The following is a 16,588-nucleotide window of genomic DNA, read 5'->3' as shown; positions in this document are numbered from 1 at the left end:
TCCGAGGTCCCTTCCGACTCTTGTTATTCTGTTACGACATGTCTCACCAAACAGTTTGCGCATCCAAGGATGTTACATAATAATGCCCTGTTCATCGTCGTGTTTCTTGCATGGAGAATGTGGAATTGGGATCGTAGAAACACCCAGGAGCATAGAAGAGTTCAGAGGCAGATGCATAAATAAATGTCTTAACGTATTTATTTGTATAATAAATCATATTAACTATGTACAACAGAGATCAAGTCTCATGAGGAACAAACATGAAAAGAGAGAGATGGGGAGAGCGAGGTGGAAAAGGTTGGAGGGGGTTTTATACTCGGGGTAAGCCCCTCCTTTCCACATAGGGGTGGAGACACTCTCTGCCTCCACTGGCGTCTATATGACACATGCGCCAATGGCTTGCAAATACTTGACAGAGAACAGTCAGTCAAGCAAAGGTTCATTTGTTATCCTAATTATAATTCTCCATATTGTGAAAAGCAATCTCTTTAAATCCGGGGTCTCCAACCTTGGCAACTTTGTGGACTTCAGCTCCCAGAGTTCCTCAGCCAGCTTTGCTTTGCTGGTTGAGGAATTCTGGGAATTGAAGTCCACAGGTCTTAAAGTTGCCAAGGTTGGAGACCCCTGATTTAAGCAGCATAAATGCAGCATTTGAGATTCACAGGGTAGCTGGTTCCAGCCCAAATAATGGGCATTTTCTGGTTTAAAGAGGACACTGCTTTGAGCCTTAAGCCTGCTCCCTGTATTCCGGACCTCATTGCTCTCACAATCTCAGCATACTGGTACTTTTGAAAGTATTTTTTAAAAAATCCTTTTAATTCCTGCACGTGGGGCTTCTTCTACATCGGCCTTCTACTGCACTGCATGAATGAATCTCCATCATGGTGGGATTATGTTACCAAGAATATATATCTATATCTATCTATCTATCTATATATATATATATATATCTTGCCCTTTCCAGCTCAAGACAGTTTTGCAAAACCCTCAGGAAGCCGCTGGTGTTCGGTCCAAGAAGCACCGGGGTCGCGCGGCTGTAAGTCGCTTGTGGGAAGGAAGCGATCGCCTTCCGTCCGTCTGTCTGTCTGTCCCAGCCGGCATGGAAGAAACGGCCGCCCTCCATGCTTCTTGTTGTGTTGCTTGGAAAACTCTGTCCTGTCCATTGTCCATTTCTATGCATTTTTTTGGCTTCTCAATTTCCTGCTCTGAATTATGGAGCTTCAGGCATCTTCTGGAAGGGATCAGCCTTTGACTTTAAAGCTGTAATGTAATTCCTCCCTTTTTTTTTAAAGAGACATCTATGCCTCCTAAAGGGACGCGGTGGCTCAGTGGCTAAGACGCTGAGCTCGTCGATCGAAAGGTCGGCAGTTCAGCGGTTCGAATCCCTAGTGCCGCGTAACGGGGTGAGCTCCCGTTACCTGTCCCAGCTTCTGCCAACCTAGCAGTTCGAAAGCATCTAAAAAATGCAAGTAGAAAAATAGGGACCTCCTTTGGTGGGAAGGGAACAGCGTTCCGTGCACCTTTGGCGTTTAGTCATGCCGGCCACATGACCATGGAGATGTCTTCGGACAGCGCTGGCTTTTCGGCTTTGAAACGGAGATGAGCACCACCCCCTAGAGTCAGGAACTACTAGCACATATTGTGTGAGGGGAACCTTTACTTTTATGCCTCCTAAGTATCAGATACTTACCAGTAGATTAGTCATACCCTATACGTAAAAGTCCCCTTACTTGTACAGGTAGTCCTCAATTTACGACCACAATGGAGCCCAAAATTCCCTGTTGCTAAGCAAGACATTGGTTAAGTGGGTTTTGCCCCTTTTACGACCTTTCTCACTGCAGTTGTTAAGTCAGTAACACGGTTGTTAAGTGAATCCGGCTCCCCCATTGACTTCGCTTGTCAGAAGGTCGCAAAAGGAGGTAACGTGACTCCCGGGACACTGCGACCGTCATAAATATGAACAGGGTTGCCAAGCGTCCAGATTTTGATCACGTGATCGTGGAGATGCTGCCACGGTCGTAAGACTGAAAAATGGTCGTAAGTTACTTTTCTCGGTGCCGTTGCTGGGTTTTTTTTTTTTCCCCGGTGCCGTTTTAACTTCGAGCGGTCGCTAAACGAATTTGGTTGTAAGTCAAGGATAACCTGTACCTGACGGTGGATGTTTTAACAACCAGGTACATTTTTCCCAAAGGAAAAAAAATAGCTTGTTTGGCAGAAATCCGTTCCCAGACAGCATGATGCAAAAGTGACTTCAGTTCCCTCGAAGGGTTTTACACTGCTAATATCTCGTGTGCTGCCCCCACTTTTGAATCTTTTGCGGGTTTCACCAAATCTGCTTTTGCACTTTGCCAGAGTAGCTACGTTGTTAAAGGCTGGAGAAATAAATCCTTCTGCTTGCCAAAAAAAAAAAAAAAAAAATTCCAGCCAAAATTGCCTTGAACTCGGTAGCTGATCGATTTGTAGCCCAGCTCTTGAGAGTTTCTGTTGCTCCTAGGGAGAGACGGGCAGACGGACATTCTGTCCACCCTGAATAAGGAAAGGTATTTCTGCCCTCAGCCTTGTGGGATGGTGAGATTTTATTACAGGGTTCTTGCCCTTCCTTCCTTAACATAGAGTTCATACTTCCCAGTTGAAGACGCTGGACCACGTCCTAGCAAAGTACCAATAAAGGAGAACGTTGGGAGCTCAGGGTTGAAATGAGAGGCCCTTGGGTGCTCTCTCAGCATCAGTCGTGAGATTACCTAGTTGGTTAATGAATCGCTTGCAAGAACACAACCAAGATCAGAGAGCACCAAAGACCCCACAGTTCTCCTCCTCTTCCTCTCTGCAATCCCAACTGCCCTCTAGCACTGATGACGTTACCTAGATGGATCATGAAATGTCTGCAAAAAAAAACAACCAGCTTAGAGAGCACTAAGGAGAAAGGGAGGGAGGAAGGGAAGGAAGGAAGGAAGGAAGGAAGGAAGGAAGGAAGGAAGGAAGGAAGGAAGGAAGGAAGGAAGGAAAGAAAAAGAAAGAAGGGAGGGAGGGAGGGAAGGGAAGGGAAGGGAAGGGAAGGGAAGGGAAGGGAAGAACCAAGCTCAGAGAGCCAAGGAACCCTCATAGCAAGATCATACAGCATTGCAACTTTTAATTATTCTAAGATGCATTATGCCTCTCTATAAATACCTTTTTAAGAAATCAAGGAAACACACCCTGGGCATTCAAGAATCTCATCTCCCTTTTCCTTTGCAAACCATAAAAGCTTTCAGGCCTTGTGCTCTTCCTGGTTCCCAGTTGCTTTCTGGAAGTCTCCCCTGTCCATCTCCCCCTTGTGGCTACAGCTTGGCTTTATTGTCTGTGGGTCTGGCCGAGGTCAGCAGTTGGCCTGGCCTCACCTCCCCTTTGTCTTCGCTGTCTCTTGCAGACCGCCAGCGGCCCCTCCCCCGCAGGACCAGCCGGAGACCAAAATGAGGTGGTCACCAGGATTGCTAACTTGGAGGCAGAGAACCAACAGCTTCGTAGTGGTGAGTAGCCATGCCTGTAAGACTTGATAGTAGCTATAAATTGAGGGATTAGAGTGCAGCATCCTATCCTTCTAATAATCTTTTTTTCTTTCGGTTTTCAGTGGTCACAAACCTCCAAGTGGCCATCTCCAAACTGGAGTGTCGTCTGAGCGTGCTGGAAAGGGCATCGGCTTCCCATCATCCTTCCCCACCTCCACCAACACAGGTAAAATGTGCTTAAAAAAAAAAAAAAAGTCTTATGCGTGTCCATTGCTTTGCTCATTTTAAAAAGCACGTGCTTTTTAAAATCCAAGGCCCATTCCTTCCAAGGCCTTCTTAGCAACGAATAGAATAGAATAGAATAGAATAGAATAGAATAGAATACAATACAATAGAATACAATACAATACAATACAATACAATACAATACAATACAATACAATACAATACAATACAATACAATACAATACAATACAATACAATACAATACAATACAATACAATACAATACAATACAATATAGAATAGAATAAGAAAATGTGGAGTGGAGTAGAGTAGAGTAAAATAGAAATGAAGAATACAATACAATACAATACAATACAATACAATACAATACAGAGTAGAATACAATAGAATACAGTATAGTATAGTATAGTATAGAATAGAATAGAATAGAATAGAATAGAATAGAATAGAATAGAATAAGAAAATGTGGAGTGGAGTGGAGTAGAGTAAAATAGAAATGAAGAATACAATACAATACAATACAATACAATACAATACAATACAATACAATACAATACAATACAGAGTAGAATAGAATAGAATACAATACGGAATAGAATAGGATAGAATAAGAAATAGGATAGAATAAGAAATAGGATAGAATAGAATAGAATAACAGAGCTCAGAGCTGGAAGGGACTTTGGAGGTCTTCTAGTCCAGCCTCCTAATTTAACGGGCATCTTCGCCTTGACTCACACAGCCAGATGCCTGATGAGCAATGTTGAGATATCCCAATTAGTTCTCCTCGGGAGAAGAGCAGTGGTAGGTTGGAGCGAGGCCCTCCCAAAACCTTCAGGCAAGTTCCCTCAAATAGTTGGTCCCATGCCATGAAGGGCTTTATAGGTGAAGTTCCCCCTCTTGTGCTTTGAAGGGGGAGTGGGACAACTGGTTGCGGGACAATTTAACACTTCCATTTACTGTAATTATTTAAAATAAATAAAAATTTAATGGTTACCATTCACCTTTCATTCTGTCCCTCCTTTCGCATCCTTTCTTTAATGATTCTATTCCGCCATATTTTTTGATGTTAGCATCACTCTTGCCCTGCAGCAAGTTGCCGTGGCGTGTTGGCTGCGGCAAATTGTCATAGACCCCTTTGAAGGGTGGTGCCCACTGGCGCTGAGAAAGCCAGGCCTCCTTCCCACGCCTTCCTCCTCCTCCTCCTTTCCGATGAAAGTCTTGAAACTTCCCCTTGGGAAGGGCTTCCGGGGTGAGGCTCACCTTCTCGTTTTCTCCACAAAGCACGTCACCCCCATGAAGAAAGTGGAGCCCCTGGCCGCGCAGTCCAAGAAGGTGGTGCTCCCTTCAGCTGCCATCAAAGAAGAATCCCTGGGCGGTGCCGCCGCTGCCGCCTCCTCCGAGGAAGACGACGACATCGACCTGTTTGGCAGCGACGAAGAAGAGGAGGATCAAGAAGCTGCCCGCCTTCGGGAAGAGCGGCTAAAGCAGTACGCCGAGAAGAAGTCGAAGAAGCCGGGCCTGATTGCCAAGTCCTCCATCCTTCTGGACGTCAAGCCGGTAAGTGGGAGGCTTTTAGGGTGGAGGCCTGGTTGGCGTTCCCACGTGCCCGGCCCACGTTCCCCCCTTCCGTGTTCCTCCTCGAGCCCACGAAAGCCACATGGATCCTGGACCAATCTTCTTGAGGCGAGAAACAAATTTTCATTTTTCTCTGTTTTTCATCTGCTTTTCGGCCCTTAAAGCAAGGGGTGTCAAACTCCGGCCTGCAGGATGCTTAAATCTGACCCGCGGGGCTGACCTGGAAATAACCAAAGATTGGTCCGCAGTGTCTCTGCCGGCCAAAGAGGGCTGTGGGCACCCCCACGGCCCATTTTTGGCCTCCACAGCCTCCTGCAGCACTTTGCCGGGCAAAAACGGGCCGCACTGACACCCCCGAGGCCTCCGCGCAGTCCGTTTTGGCCGGCAGGGTGCTGCAGGAGGCATCTATCTTGTCTTCCCCCCCCCACTCCCCACCCTTGGCCCTCCTCTGTGGGCCGCTGACCCCCCCCCCCAACTGGCCCGCGCAGGAGAACTATAATACTGATCGGTCCCTTGAAGAAATCCAGTTTGACAGCCCTGCCTTAAAGAGTTGATGTAGGGTGGTTTGAACTGATGGCTGTTCTGTCCCTGTTCCACTCACGCACCCCCACAGACGGCCCAGAGTTAATAAGCCACACAACAAAATTCTTTGAAAATAAAGCTGGCAGCAACCCAGTGGCTAGCTGCCAATTCAGACTCTACTCACACAAAACAAAGATTAGACTGCAAGCATTCCGATAAAACAGGCACAGTTTTCAACAATACAAGGATTAATCCAAATGCAGTCCGATAAAGCAGCCAAAGTCCAGTAACGCAGAGATCATGGATTATTTCTAGTTTTTGCTCGTCACAAACTGAACCGGCCACCACACCCACATTTATACCCTGTGGGGTGTGGTCCAGTGACTCAGCTAATCTCTGGCACGCCTTCCCCTCTGCTGCGCACGCTTCTCCCTGCGCCTCTGCCGAGGGTCCAGCCAGCACTTATCTCCTTCGTCGCTGTCCACCTGTGGCTGCGGGGACGTGCTTGGCTCTGGGCCTATCCCTTGGCCTTCGGTGTCCTCCGGAGGCATTGCCAGAGAGGAGGGTCCTGGAGAGGGAGGCCTTGCCAACTCCTCTCCCTCACTCTCAGAGTCTGCATCTGTCGATAGCCCAGGCTCAGGCAACGGAGCCACAACAATGGCTAGGATTGCTAAAGGAGGTTTCTGGATCTCACAGGGCTGGGGTTAAGATTCACTGATTTTCTTCAGGGTTGGCAAAGTAGCAGAAATGAGCCAGGCTGCACCCCTTGGAGAGTTGGCAGCTGTTCACATTTCTAGCAATGATTCCTGCACAAGGTAAACCTTGTTTGCTTGTTCTTGCAGCTTAACCAAGACGGAGGTGGGCAAACCGGTATTTGCGACCAGCGAGTGGGCCCGTCCCCGTGCCCCGGCGCTATCCCGTCCTATATCGCTGTGTTTTTGAAGCTGCGCACATGTGCGGAGGGCCACACGTATGCACGGGCTCACATTTTCGGTGCTGGGCAAACCGGTTGTTACATTATGTGACAGCGACCTCTGGTTCCGTCTTTGCTCCTTCAGTGCCTTGGATGCTGTGGGAAGGGAACCATGTTGGTCAAAAATAGTTCCATAAAATCAGGAGGAGGAGTCTGTGAGCACCTTTTTCTGATGAACAAATTAATTTAATTAACAAAAAGCATATAGTGTTTTATAAGGGGTCCTCAATTTAATGACCATTGGTTCAAGCGTCCGTTCAAAATTAGGACAGCGCTGAACAAAGGGACTACAACTGTTGCTCAGAATTGGGGCCCGCCGAGACTGATTCACACTTTCGCCTACATTTTTCCTTCGCTCGCAGCTTGACAATAACGGAGTTGCATTGGATGGAATGCAAGGGTGTGGGGGATGGTATCCAAGCAACTGTCAGCTTCCGGGAGACATCGCCAGCATTTCAAGGGCTCACCGATCAGATGTGGCTGGCTGTTTCCCATAACAATATGAACAGAAATGATTGGTGGACTGTGGGTGGCCCATAGGGAAATTGGGGGAATTAACTATGCTTGCTTTCACGCGAGAAACCCAGAGCTGGTTTCGCTTCTTCTGTGCCAATGGTTTTTTTTTTTTAGTAAAGTTTTATACTCTTGGTAAAATAATGTCTCAGGAGTTTGTTTTTCTGGATTTGCCAACTGGACAGTTGATGGGGCCTTACAATGCCCCTGGGACACCTGATTGCGATCTCAGCTCAGCTGTTTGAGTAAGGACCTGTGCTTAGCGACCATGCCTGAATGGGCCAAGACTTTGGTCACTAAGTGAGGTGATTAGGTGGGCATCAGGCTTAACCATTCCCACGACTTACGACGGTTAATGGGCAGGCTCCATTATGGTCGTAACTGAAGGGCTTCCAATCATTTGTTAGTTGGAAAAGTTGCTCACGGATTCCACCTGATTTTCCAATACATTTCTGCTGGAATTTGGATATTTCTGCTGGAATTTCGGACGGGCACAAAGGCTGAGCGGTTAAAGACACTGAGCTTGTCAGCGAGCAAACCGACAGCCTGGGTTCGAGACCCGAGGGCTGCGTGACAGGGTGAGCTCCCGTTCCTCGCTCCAGCTCCTTGCTCCACTTAGCAGTTTGAAAGCATGCAAAGATGAGTAGATAAATAGGTACCACTTCGGTGGGAAGGTAACATTGTTCCGTGCACCTTCGGCGTATAGCCACGACGGTCACGTGATTGTGGAAATTGTCTTCAGACAACACTGCCTCCCTCAGCCAAGCAACAGAGATGAGCACCTAGAGTTGGATACGACTAGACAGGGGAAACTTTTACCTTTTATTTCTGCTGATCTGAGGGACCCTGGTGGTTCCTTAACAGGGTGTGCAAAATATATTGTTTTGTTATCGGTGCAACAATTCTTTCTATCTTCCTTCCCAGACTGAGCCTTTGCAGAGATACTCCGAAGGCTTTCTTTTAGGCAATCTTCTGGAACAGGAAGTGGTCCAGGAACGCTCTATGCGTGCCTGTTTCTTAATGTTCTCTAAGTGGCTTTTCATTCCCTTTTCGCTTTGGGTAGCTGCAGAAAGACGAGACACATTTGTACAGCGAAACTGCAATTTAATGCGTTGGGCAGACTTTGGATGCCACAGACAAAATGGTAGACAAATTGCAAGAGGCTGAGTTGATAATGCACAGCCGATGCTTGTAGGACTCATATCCAAGGGAAGGTGAAAAGGGAATGTTTTATTTAGCACAGAGGAGTTTCAAGATGGCTGGAGGATGTAGGACAGGGGTCTCCAAACATCGCCGCTTTAAGATTTGTGGACTTCAACTCCCAGAATTCCCCAGCCAGCATGGCTCTAGTCTGCGGAGGACTTTCTGCTTTCTCTGACTGTGATTGTCATGCCCCCATTGGAGCCTGAATCTGCATGGGAGGATATGCCGGAACTGTGGCTGACAGAGACTGAGTGGGCGGCTTTGTTGGTTTTGAAGGAATGGAGGGAGGAGCAGGACGGGGCAGGCCCGGGTCCCTCAGGCTTCGAGCTCAGGCGATGAGCAAGGACTGCCCCCTCCTGATCCCTGAGCACAGAGAGTGGAGAGAAGGCGGGAACAACGCAGGCCGACCTGACAACTCAGGAGGAGAGTGTCCTGCTCCTCTTTATAAGGCACACCTGGGAATTGAGATTTAAGGAGATTCTGTGGGGAGGGGCGTTTGTTGGGAACAAACGCCGAATTTGTGGAGTTGTGTGTTGTTGTTGCAGACATTTGGAGTTTGCTGGACTTCTTGCCTTGTTCCTTTCCTTCCTGGACTCATTGACTTATTCCCTTGCCCCGCTGGACTTCTTGCTTTGAAGCCGGTGTAGTAACAGTGTTTTGCTGGACTACTTGCAGCCAGAGGCTGCTGGAGGGGGGTATGTGTGAGTGTGGATGTGAGCACTTTGCTCTGGAACTTGCCATAAACATGGGAGCGTTTGGGGGAAAGTTGGAGCAATAAAGGGGCGGTTTGAACTATCAGCTGACTGTGTTGCCTCCGTGCCTTGCCCTGAGTCATCACATTGATTCGAAGTGGCAAGCAAACACATCGGATCTGGGGGTGTGGGCTGTGGAGAGTGGGGGATGCAGCTCATTTATGTCCTGACATCACCATGGCTATCGGCATCCTTCTGCCTCGGCTGGCTGTGGAATTCGAAGTCCTCAAATCTGCCAAGGTTTGAAACTCCCGAAGTTGGAGATGACCAGGCTGAGCCTGAAGGTGGGATCAAACGCATCATTAGTCTGGAGTCCCTACAAACCTGAAAGAGACTAAAGTCCACCCTCCCTCCCTCCTTGAAGTCCATTCACTGCTATCTGCCGCCAATTTGCCTTGACCACGAATAGATCAGATTCTGGTATAGGCTGCATGGAATAAATAAATTCACAGTGCCTGAAAGGGGACTCTAATTTCATGCAAATTTTGGCCTCCTTTGGAGAAGCAATTGTTTTCCCAATTTTGTGGGTTGGTTTTCAGCTCATTTACAGGAAACCCTTTATTTCTGCACTATTATTTCTCACACTTCTCCCCCCCCCCCACTTCTTGTTTCCAGTGGGATGACGAAACGGACATGGCCAAAATGGAGGAGTGTGTCCGATCTGTTCAGATGGATGGCCTCGTCTGGGGGGCTTCCAAACTGGTCCCAGTGGGCTACGGCATCAAGAAACTCCAGATCCAGTGTGTGGTGGAGGACGACAAAGTCGGGACAGATATCCTGGAAGAGGAGATTACCAAATTTGAAGATTATGTAAGTTTTTCAAAGGTGTTGTATTCCTTTCGGATGGGCCACCGCAAAGTTCTGCCAAAGGCTAGTAAAGGCTAGTAAAAAGCAAGTTATAAATCAGGGAATATCTGGAGTTAAGGCCTTATGCCAAAGGTTCCCTTGCAGGGATCGCAGATTCTCTCAAATTACCTCTGATACTCTGTAGAGCAGGGATCAGTAATCTTTCCCTCCCTAGGATCAGTAGCCAGGCTGCTACAATCACAGATCTGGGCATTTTACAGTTCCCGGGTCATATTTCGCCCTTCTGGCTCGCACGGATTGCTTTTATTTTGATGATGTAAATGAAGATTCAATCATCCAGGCCAAAAAGTATCTTAAAAAGGTTAAATCTTGGCAACTGGAATAAAGTTTATTCAAACAGAGACATTTCGTTACTCATCCAAGTAGCTTCTTCAGTCAAAATGAAAATTTTGAGCAGGCTGAGAAAGGGGTTGGAAAGAAGGGTTGCAGGAACTGGGCCTGGCTAGTCTAGTGAAGAGAAGGACCAGGGGGAGACATGATAACAATCTTCCAATATTTGAGGGGCAGCCACAGAGAGGAGGAAGGGGGTCAAGCTATTTTCCAAAGCACCTGAAGGCCAGACAAGGAATAATGGATGGAAACTGACCAAGGAGAGATTCAACCTGGAGATGATGAGAATTTTTCTGACAGTGAGAACAATCAACCCATGGAAGAGAAGTTGCCTTTGGAAGTTGTGGGAGCTTCATCACTGGGGGCTTTCAAGATGAAAATGGACTGCCATCTGTCAGAAATGGTGTAAGGTCTCGTGCTTGGGTAGAGGGGTTGGACTAGATGACCTAAAAGGTCCCTTCCAACTCTGTTAATCTGTTAAATCTTTTTTTAACAGATTCTAATTCTTGCCATAAAAGATTGCAGGGGGTTTCTGCCCAAAATGAAAAGCAACCTGAAAATGAAGATTCAGTCCTACAGGCCAAAAGTATCTCAAAATGTTAAAACGAAACCGTTTTAATAAACTTTGGTCCAGTTGCCATGATTTTTTTTTTTTATTTTTTTAATTTGATTTATATGCCGCCCTTCTCCGGAGACTCAGGGCGGCTTACAATGCGTTAAGCAATAGCCTTCATACTTTTGTATATTTTATACAAAGTCAGCTTATTGCCCCCACAAACTGGATCCTCATTTCACCTACCTTAGAAAGGATGGAAGGCTGAGTCGACCTTGAGCCTTGGAGAGATTCGAACCAGCAGTAATTGCAGGCAGCTAGTCTTAATAACAGGGTGCTTTAGACCACTGTACTACCAAGGCTCACTTGGTAATTCTTGCCATAAAGATTGCAGGGGGTTTCTTCCCAAAATGAAAAGCAACCTGAAAATGAAGATTCAGTCATACAGGCCAAAAGTATCTCAAAATGTTAAAACGAAACCGTTTTAATAAACTTTGGTCCAGTTGCCATGATTTAACCTTTTCAGATATTTTATTTTGAAGGCAACTGCTATTGTTATTTTTTCCAGTTGACATCTATGCATGCATGGGGGGCCTGTGCACTTCACAGCCTTATTGATTTGGCCTTCCACAACAGTCCCAGTTTCTCATGTGGGGAGATTAATTGCCCTCCCCTGCTCTGTCTTGATTTCCTGCTCCTCTGCCTCACATCTGGGCAGGGAACATGTTGAGGTGGCTGGTCAGTGCCATCGCTTCAAGAACATCCAAACAGTTCGCTCCCTCTCCCTTGCACAGGCTGAGTGGATATATTTCTTTTGGAGTCACATGGCTTGAATTGTTTCAAGTGGTAGGCCACATCTGACCCACGGGCCGGAGGTCACTGACCCTGTTCCAGAGAGATCCAGAAGCACAGAACATGTGAGCCTGGATAGCTCTGCAGACAAAGGCACTGTAATTTAATACCAGCTGTCTGCAATTAAAGTAAGTTCGAATCTTGCCAGGCTCAAGGTTGACTCAGCCTTCCATCCTTTCTAAGGTAGGTAAATTGAGGACCCAGTTTGTGGGGGCAATAAGCTGATTTTGTATAAAATATACAAAAAAAAGTATGAAGGCTATTGCTTAACGCACTGTAAGCTGCCCTGAGTCTCCAGAGAAGGGCGGCATATAAATCAATTTAAAAAAAAAAAAAATCCTCTCCCCCCAAAATCATAAAGGATCAGAGATTTCAGGTCACCTGAAAGATATTTGACCAGAAGTGTCCAATCTTGGCAACGTTATGACCTGGGAGAATTCTGGGAGTTGAAATCTTTAGGTCATAACGTTGCCAAGATTGGATTACCCCTGTTCTAGGACCATGCATTTAAATTGCATGCTTTAACTAGGTTTATTGCAAACCTCATAGCTACAGTATATTCGCTCATTTATTTATTTGTTGAATTTATTTGCCACCTGTCTCGGCATGGGGGCGGCTCCAGGCGGCTTACAACTATAAAAAGGAACAAAAATGAAAAGACGTGTAAACGGAACAGAAGTAAAACAACAGAACAATAAAGCAGACATTGAGAAATTGAACCCAACGAGAATAAATAACGTCAGTATGCTAATCGTGGGTCAATTTTTAGGCTTGGTTGTGTTCTGTAAACCCAGCTCCACCTCTCCCACATAAAGGTTTTTATCCTGCAAATATTACCCCTTGCCTTGCTGTTATCTCAGGAAATGCTTCATGCGTAGAATTCTGGTCCCACTGTTGCTAACTGAATTCACACAACTCACTAAAACCCCTTCTTTATTATGGTGCCGTTTTATTAAGGCCTTCGACACGCTAAGTTCAAATCAGACCAGGGTTTGGCTTAGCACAGTTGACGAGCTCCGAGTCCCAACGAGGGCCCCTCACAGTTGTCCTTATTGCTGACTTTAGCCCCAAATAATCCCCCTCCCCCTGGTGCCCTCAGGGTTGAAGTCTCACAGTCGCGCCTCACGGGTTTTCAGCAGCTTTAAACCACAGTTAATGTTTCATTTAGGTATGGTGATATTTCAGGAATGGGAAATGGAACCAGAAGTCGTTCTTACGCTGCTGAATTCTGCGCAGCAAAGATGAGGATAACAGAATCACAGAGTTGGACGGGACCTTAGAGGTCTTCTAGTCCCACCCCGTGCTCAGGCAGGAGACCCTATACTTTTGCAGACAAATGATTGTCCAAAGAATCAAAGAAATGAAGGTAGTTGTGGAGGGAATGAGAGACTAAAACATATTTATTTATTTATTTATTTTATTTCGAATTTATATACCGCACCTTCTCCCGAGGGACTCAGGGCGGTGTACAGCCAGATAAAAACATACAATACAAACATTAAAAACAATTAGAAAGATATATATTAATTTGGCCCCAATTGAAAATAACAAACCAATTAAAAATATTTAAAAAATATATGAAGAACAGTTGCAGGAATTGGGTATGGGGGACACGATAGCAGTATTCCAGTTTTCACCAGAAAACAAGCAACGGATGGAAACTAATCCAGGAGAGAAGCAACCTGGAACTAAGGAGAAATTTACTGACAGTGAGGACAATTAACCAGTGGAACAGCTTGCCACCAGAAGTTGTGGGTGCTCCATCGCTGTAGGTTTTAAAGAAGAGACTGGACAGCCATTTGTCTGAAATGGTATAGGGTCTCCTGCTTAAGCAGGGGGTTGGACTAGAAGACCTCTGAGGTCCCTTCCAGCTCTATTCTGATTGAAAAGTCTCAAATGTTCACTGTTCTCTCCGTTTGACTATGCCCATCCTGGCCAAAGTACCTTTTAGGCATCCATTACCCAAGTCCCTTCTACACAAACCTCTGGACGCCTGAATGAAATTACAAAGCCAGGCCTGGGATGTGCAGGTCACCCCATGCAAAGCTTCTCACGCCTGTCTTTTTGTCTTCCAGGTGCAGAGTGTTGACATAGCTGCTTTCAACAAGATCTAACGGCAAACCTTTTACCCTTTCTAAAGCTAATAAATAGTTAAGAGTTGGAGAGCAATGCCGGGCCCTTTTCTCTTTCCCTGCGGGTTAAGAAGTCTGAAATTGTGACGCTTCAGCTATCTGATGAAGCCACATCAACGGTGCCTGGGATGTCAGTGCTCCAGAGGTCGCTCATTTCAGAAGTAATGTTTAAATCGGTCCAACTGTATCATTGAGCAGTAGCGGAGAAAACTCACTTCTGGGAAATCTAACTTAGCTTTAACTGGGGTGTTTTTGTGAGATTGCATCCCTGCAGACTGCCAAGTCAGATCCCACCATGGTGTATCAGTTGGGTTGGAAAGTTTTTAAAAAGTGGACATTCTCCAGTAGGCTGCTCCAGATTGCGTAAGGCAGGGTTGTCTGACCTTGTCCACTTTAAGATCTCTGGACTTCCAACTCCCAGAATTCCCCAGCCACCAGATGTTGCTCAGGAGATCCCAGTGGCCAGCAGTTCTATGGTGGCTGTGATCTTTCCATCAGTGTTGCAAGAGAACACGGCTTCAACATAGAATCCCATCTTTCTTTGAAGTGTGAGAAGGATAATTTAACATTTTTTAAGTTTTAACAAAGAACGTTTTAATTCCCTCAGTTGAATGCTTGCACCTTCAGGCACAAAGCTCAACTGTCATCGAATCAGGGTTGAAAGTGTCTGTGGAAATCTGAGGTACATAAAGCAGGGGTCCCCGACCTCTGGAATGCAACCCATTACCAGGCAGCAGCCCGATCGGAACCAAGCCGCACAAGTGGCGGAGCAGCCTCCATTCGCATACAAAGTTCCACTCGCACGAGTGGCGGGCTGTCGTGCATATGTGTGAAGCGCTACTCGTGTGAGCGGCGGGCACCTGTGTGTGCCTGAATGTGGAGTCGCATGCCTGCCACTCTCACGGAGTAATCCCCTCTCCCATGAATAATTATTAGTAATAATATAATTTTTTTAACTGCTTCCATCCTGCAACGCTATCTGTAACACTGTCCAACATTCAGATTTGCCTATCCCAGGTCCTTGGTAAGGACTCGATAGGTAGACAAAAATGCCAAACTCAGCCTGAACATCTGGCTGACTGCAATGATTAATACCCTGTTTCCCCGAAAACAAGACCCTGTCTTATATTTTTTTGAACCCTGAAATAAGCGCTTGGCTTCATTGCCATGTGCTCAAAAGCCCCATTGGGCTTTTTTTTTTTTATTTATTTATTTATTTATATGCCGCCCTTCTCTGGAGACTCAGGGCGGCTTACAATGCGCTAAGCAATAGCCTTCATACTTTTGTATATTTATACAAAGTCAGCTTATTGCCCCCACAAACTGGGTCCTCATTTCACCTACCTTAGAAAGGATGGAAGGCTGAGTCAACCTTGAGCCTGGGGAGATTCGAACCTGCAGTAATTGCAGGCAGCTGGTGTTAATAACGGTGCTTTAGACCACTGTACTACCAAGGCTCTTATTATCAGGGGATGTCTTATTTTGGGGGAAACGATAATAATAATAATAATAATAATAATAATAATAATAATACCTGGTGATGCATGGATTGAAGATAAGCAGCAAGAAAAAACCACAAAGTACCGGGATTTGCAAATTGAAGTTGAGCGACTGTGGAAAAAGAAATCGTGTGTTGTCCCGATTGCAATTGGAGCCTTTGGAGCAATCCCCAAAGGGCTACCCCGCTATTTAGCAATTCTAAATTTGCCGGACTTGAACATTTTGACTCTACAAAAAACCACCTTACTCGGAACAGCTTACATCCTCCGACGAGACCTTAACAGTTCCTAGGTCCTTGGTTAGGACTCGAGCTGCTGAGCTATTAACCAGCCTCAAAGGCTGTGAATCTCACCAAAGATTAACCAATAATAATAATATCTCCTGGCCATTGAAACTACGTGATTATGGATGAAACATGACAGTGATACCCATTGTCATCGGGGCACTTGGCACCAGGTCCAAGAATTTTACAAAATACATCAAAAAATCAGCTTCCTGCAAAAACAGTAGCAGAACTGCAAAAAAACTGCACTTCTCGAGATCATCGTACATCTTAAGAAGGTACTTGGTTGATACCTAGGACGCTGGCAGCAACCCATATCAACCATCAGCGCCAGTCAATGATATTGACTGTTCAGTTGACCGAGTTTCATGTTTAATGAATACAAGAGAATAATAACTATTCGGACCAATCACAAGAATAATGAGAACCATTGGACTGAATAGGTAATCAAAAAACTAAAAAGCCAGGATTATATGCCTAATTGGTTTTACCACGGTTTGAGTAAAATCACATTGGGCTGATTGATTATTTCCATTTATCCTATCTCATTTATGCACTATGATTTCTATTGCCTATCTTACCAGCCTATCAGACTTACAAATCAATGCCTATTTTAGAAACTGCTGCCCGTCTCCCTCACAAAGGGACTCTGGGCGATGTACAAATAAAACGTTTTTAAAAAAACCAATACAAAAGTGTAAACTAGAGGTGAGGATAGTTAAAATTCAACATGAAACGTTAATGAGAAGCCTGGCATTCAGAGCGCCATGCTGCCTACTCCGCTGAGATGCCAGGGCCAGGGT

At 45.8% G+C, this 16,588-nt stretch overlaps 1 protein-coding gene across 4 annotated transcripts in view; it reads left to right on the top strand.

Annotated features, from left to right (window-relative positions):
* Nucleotides 1-14,039, top strand: part of EEF1D (eukaryotic translation elongation factor 1 delta) — a 39,112-nt gene extending 25,073 nt beyond the window's left edge. For 2 of the 4 annotated variants that reach the window (XM_070940260.1, XM_070940258.1), the window contains 6 exons: nt 965-1,036; nt 3,407-3,506; nt 3,608-3,711; nt 5,012-5,287; nt 9,884-10,078; nt 13,946-14,039. In XM_070940260.1, coding sequence (XP_070796361.1) covers nt 965-1,036; nt 3,407-3,506; nt 3,608-3,711; nt 5,012-5,287; nt 9,884-10,078; nt 13,946-13,984 — 786 coding nt within the window. In that variant the 3' untranslated portion in view covers nt 13,985-14,039. The remainder of the gene's footprint in view (nt 1-964; nt 1,037-3,406; nt 3,507-3,607; nt 3,712-5,011; nt 5,288-9,883; nt 10,079-13,945) is intronic. The other 2 variants (XM_070940261.1, XM_070940259.1) reach the window with 1 other exon arrangement.
* The last annotated feature ends 2,549 nt before the right edge of the window (nt 14,040-16,588 follow it).

The sequence above is a fragment of the Pituophis catenifer genome, unplaced genomic scaffold (genome assembly GCF_029215685.1).
Source record: "Pituophis catenifer annectens isolate HBS135680 unplaced genomic scaffold, rPitCat1.0.hap2 SCAF_3, whole genome shotgun sequence".
In the NCBI taxonomy this organism is placed as follows: domain Eukaryota; kingdom Metazoa; phylum Chordata; class Lepidosauria; order Squamata; family Colubridae; genus Pituophis; species Pituophis catenifer.
Note: the sequence above shows the minus strand (reverse complement) of the source record. Positions and strands in the feature narration are given on the sequence as shown.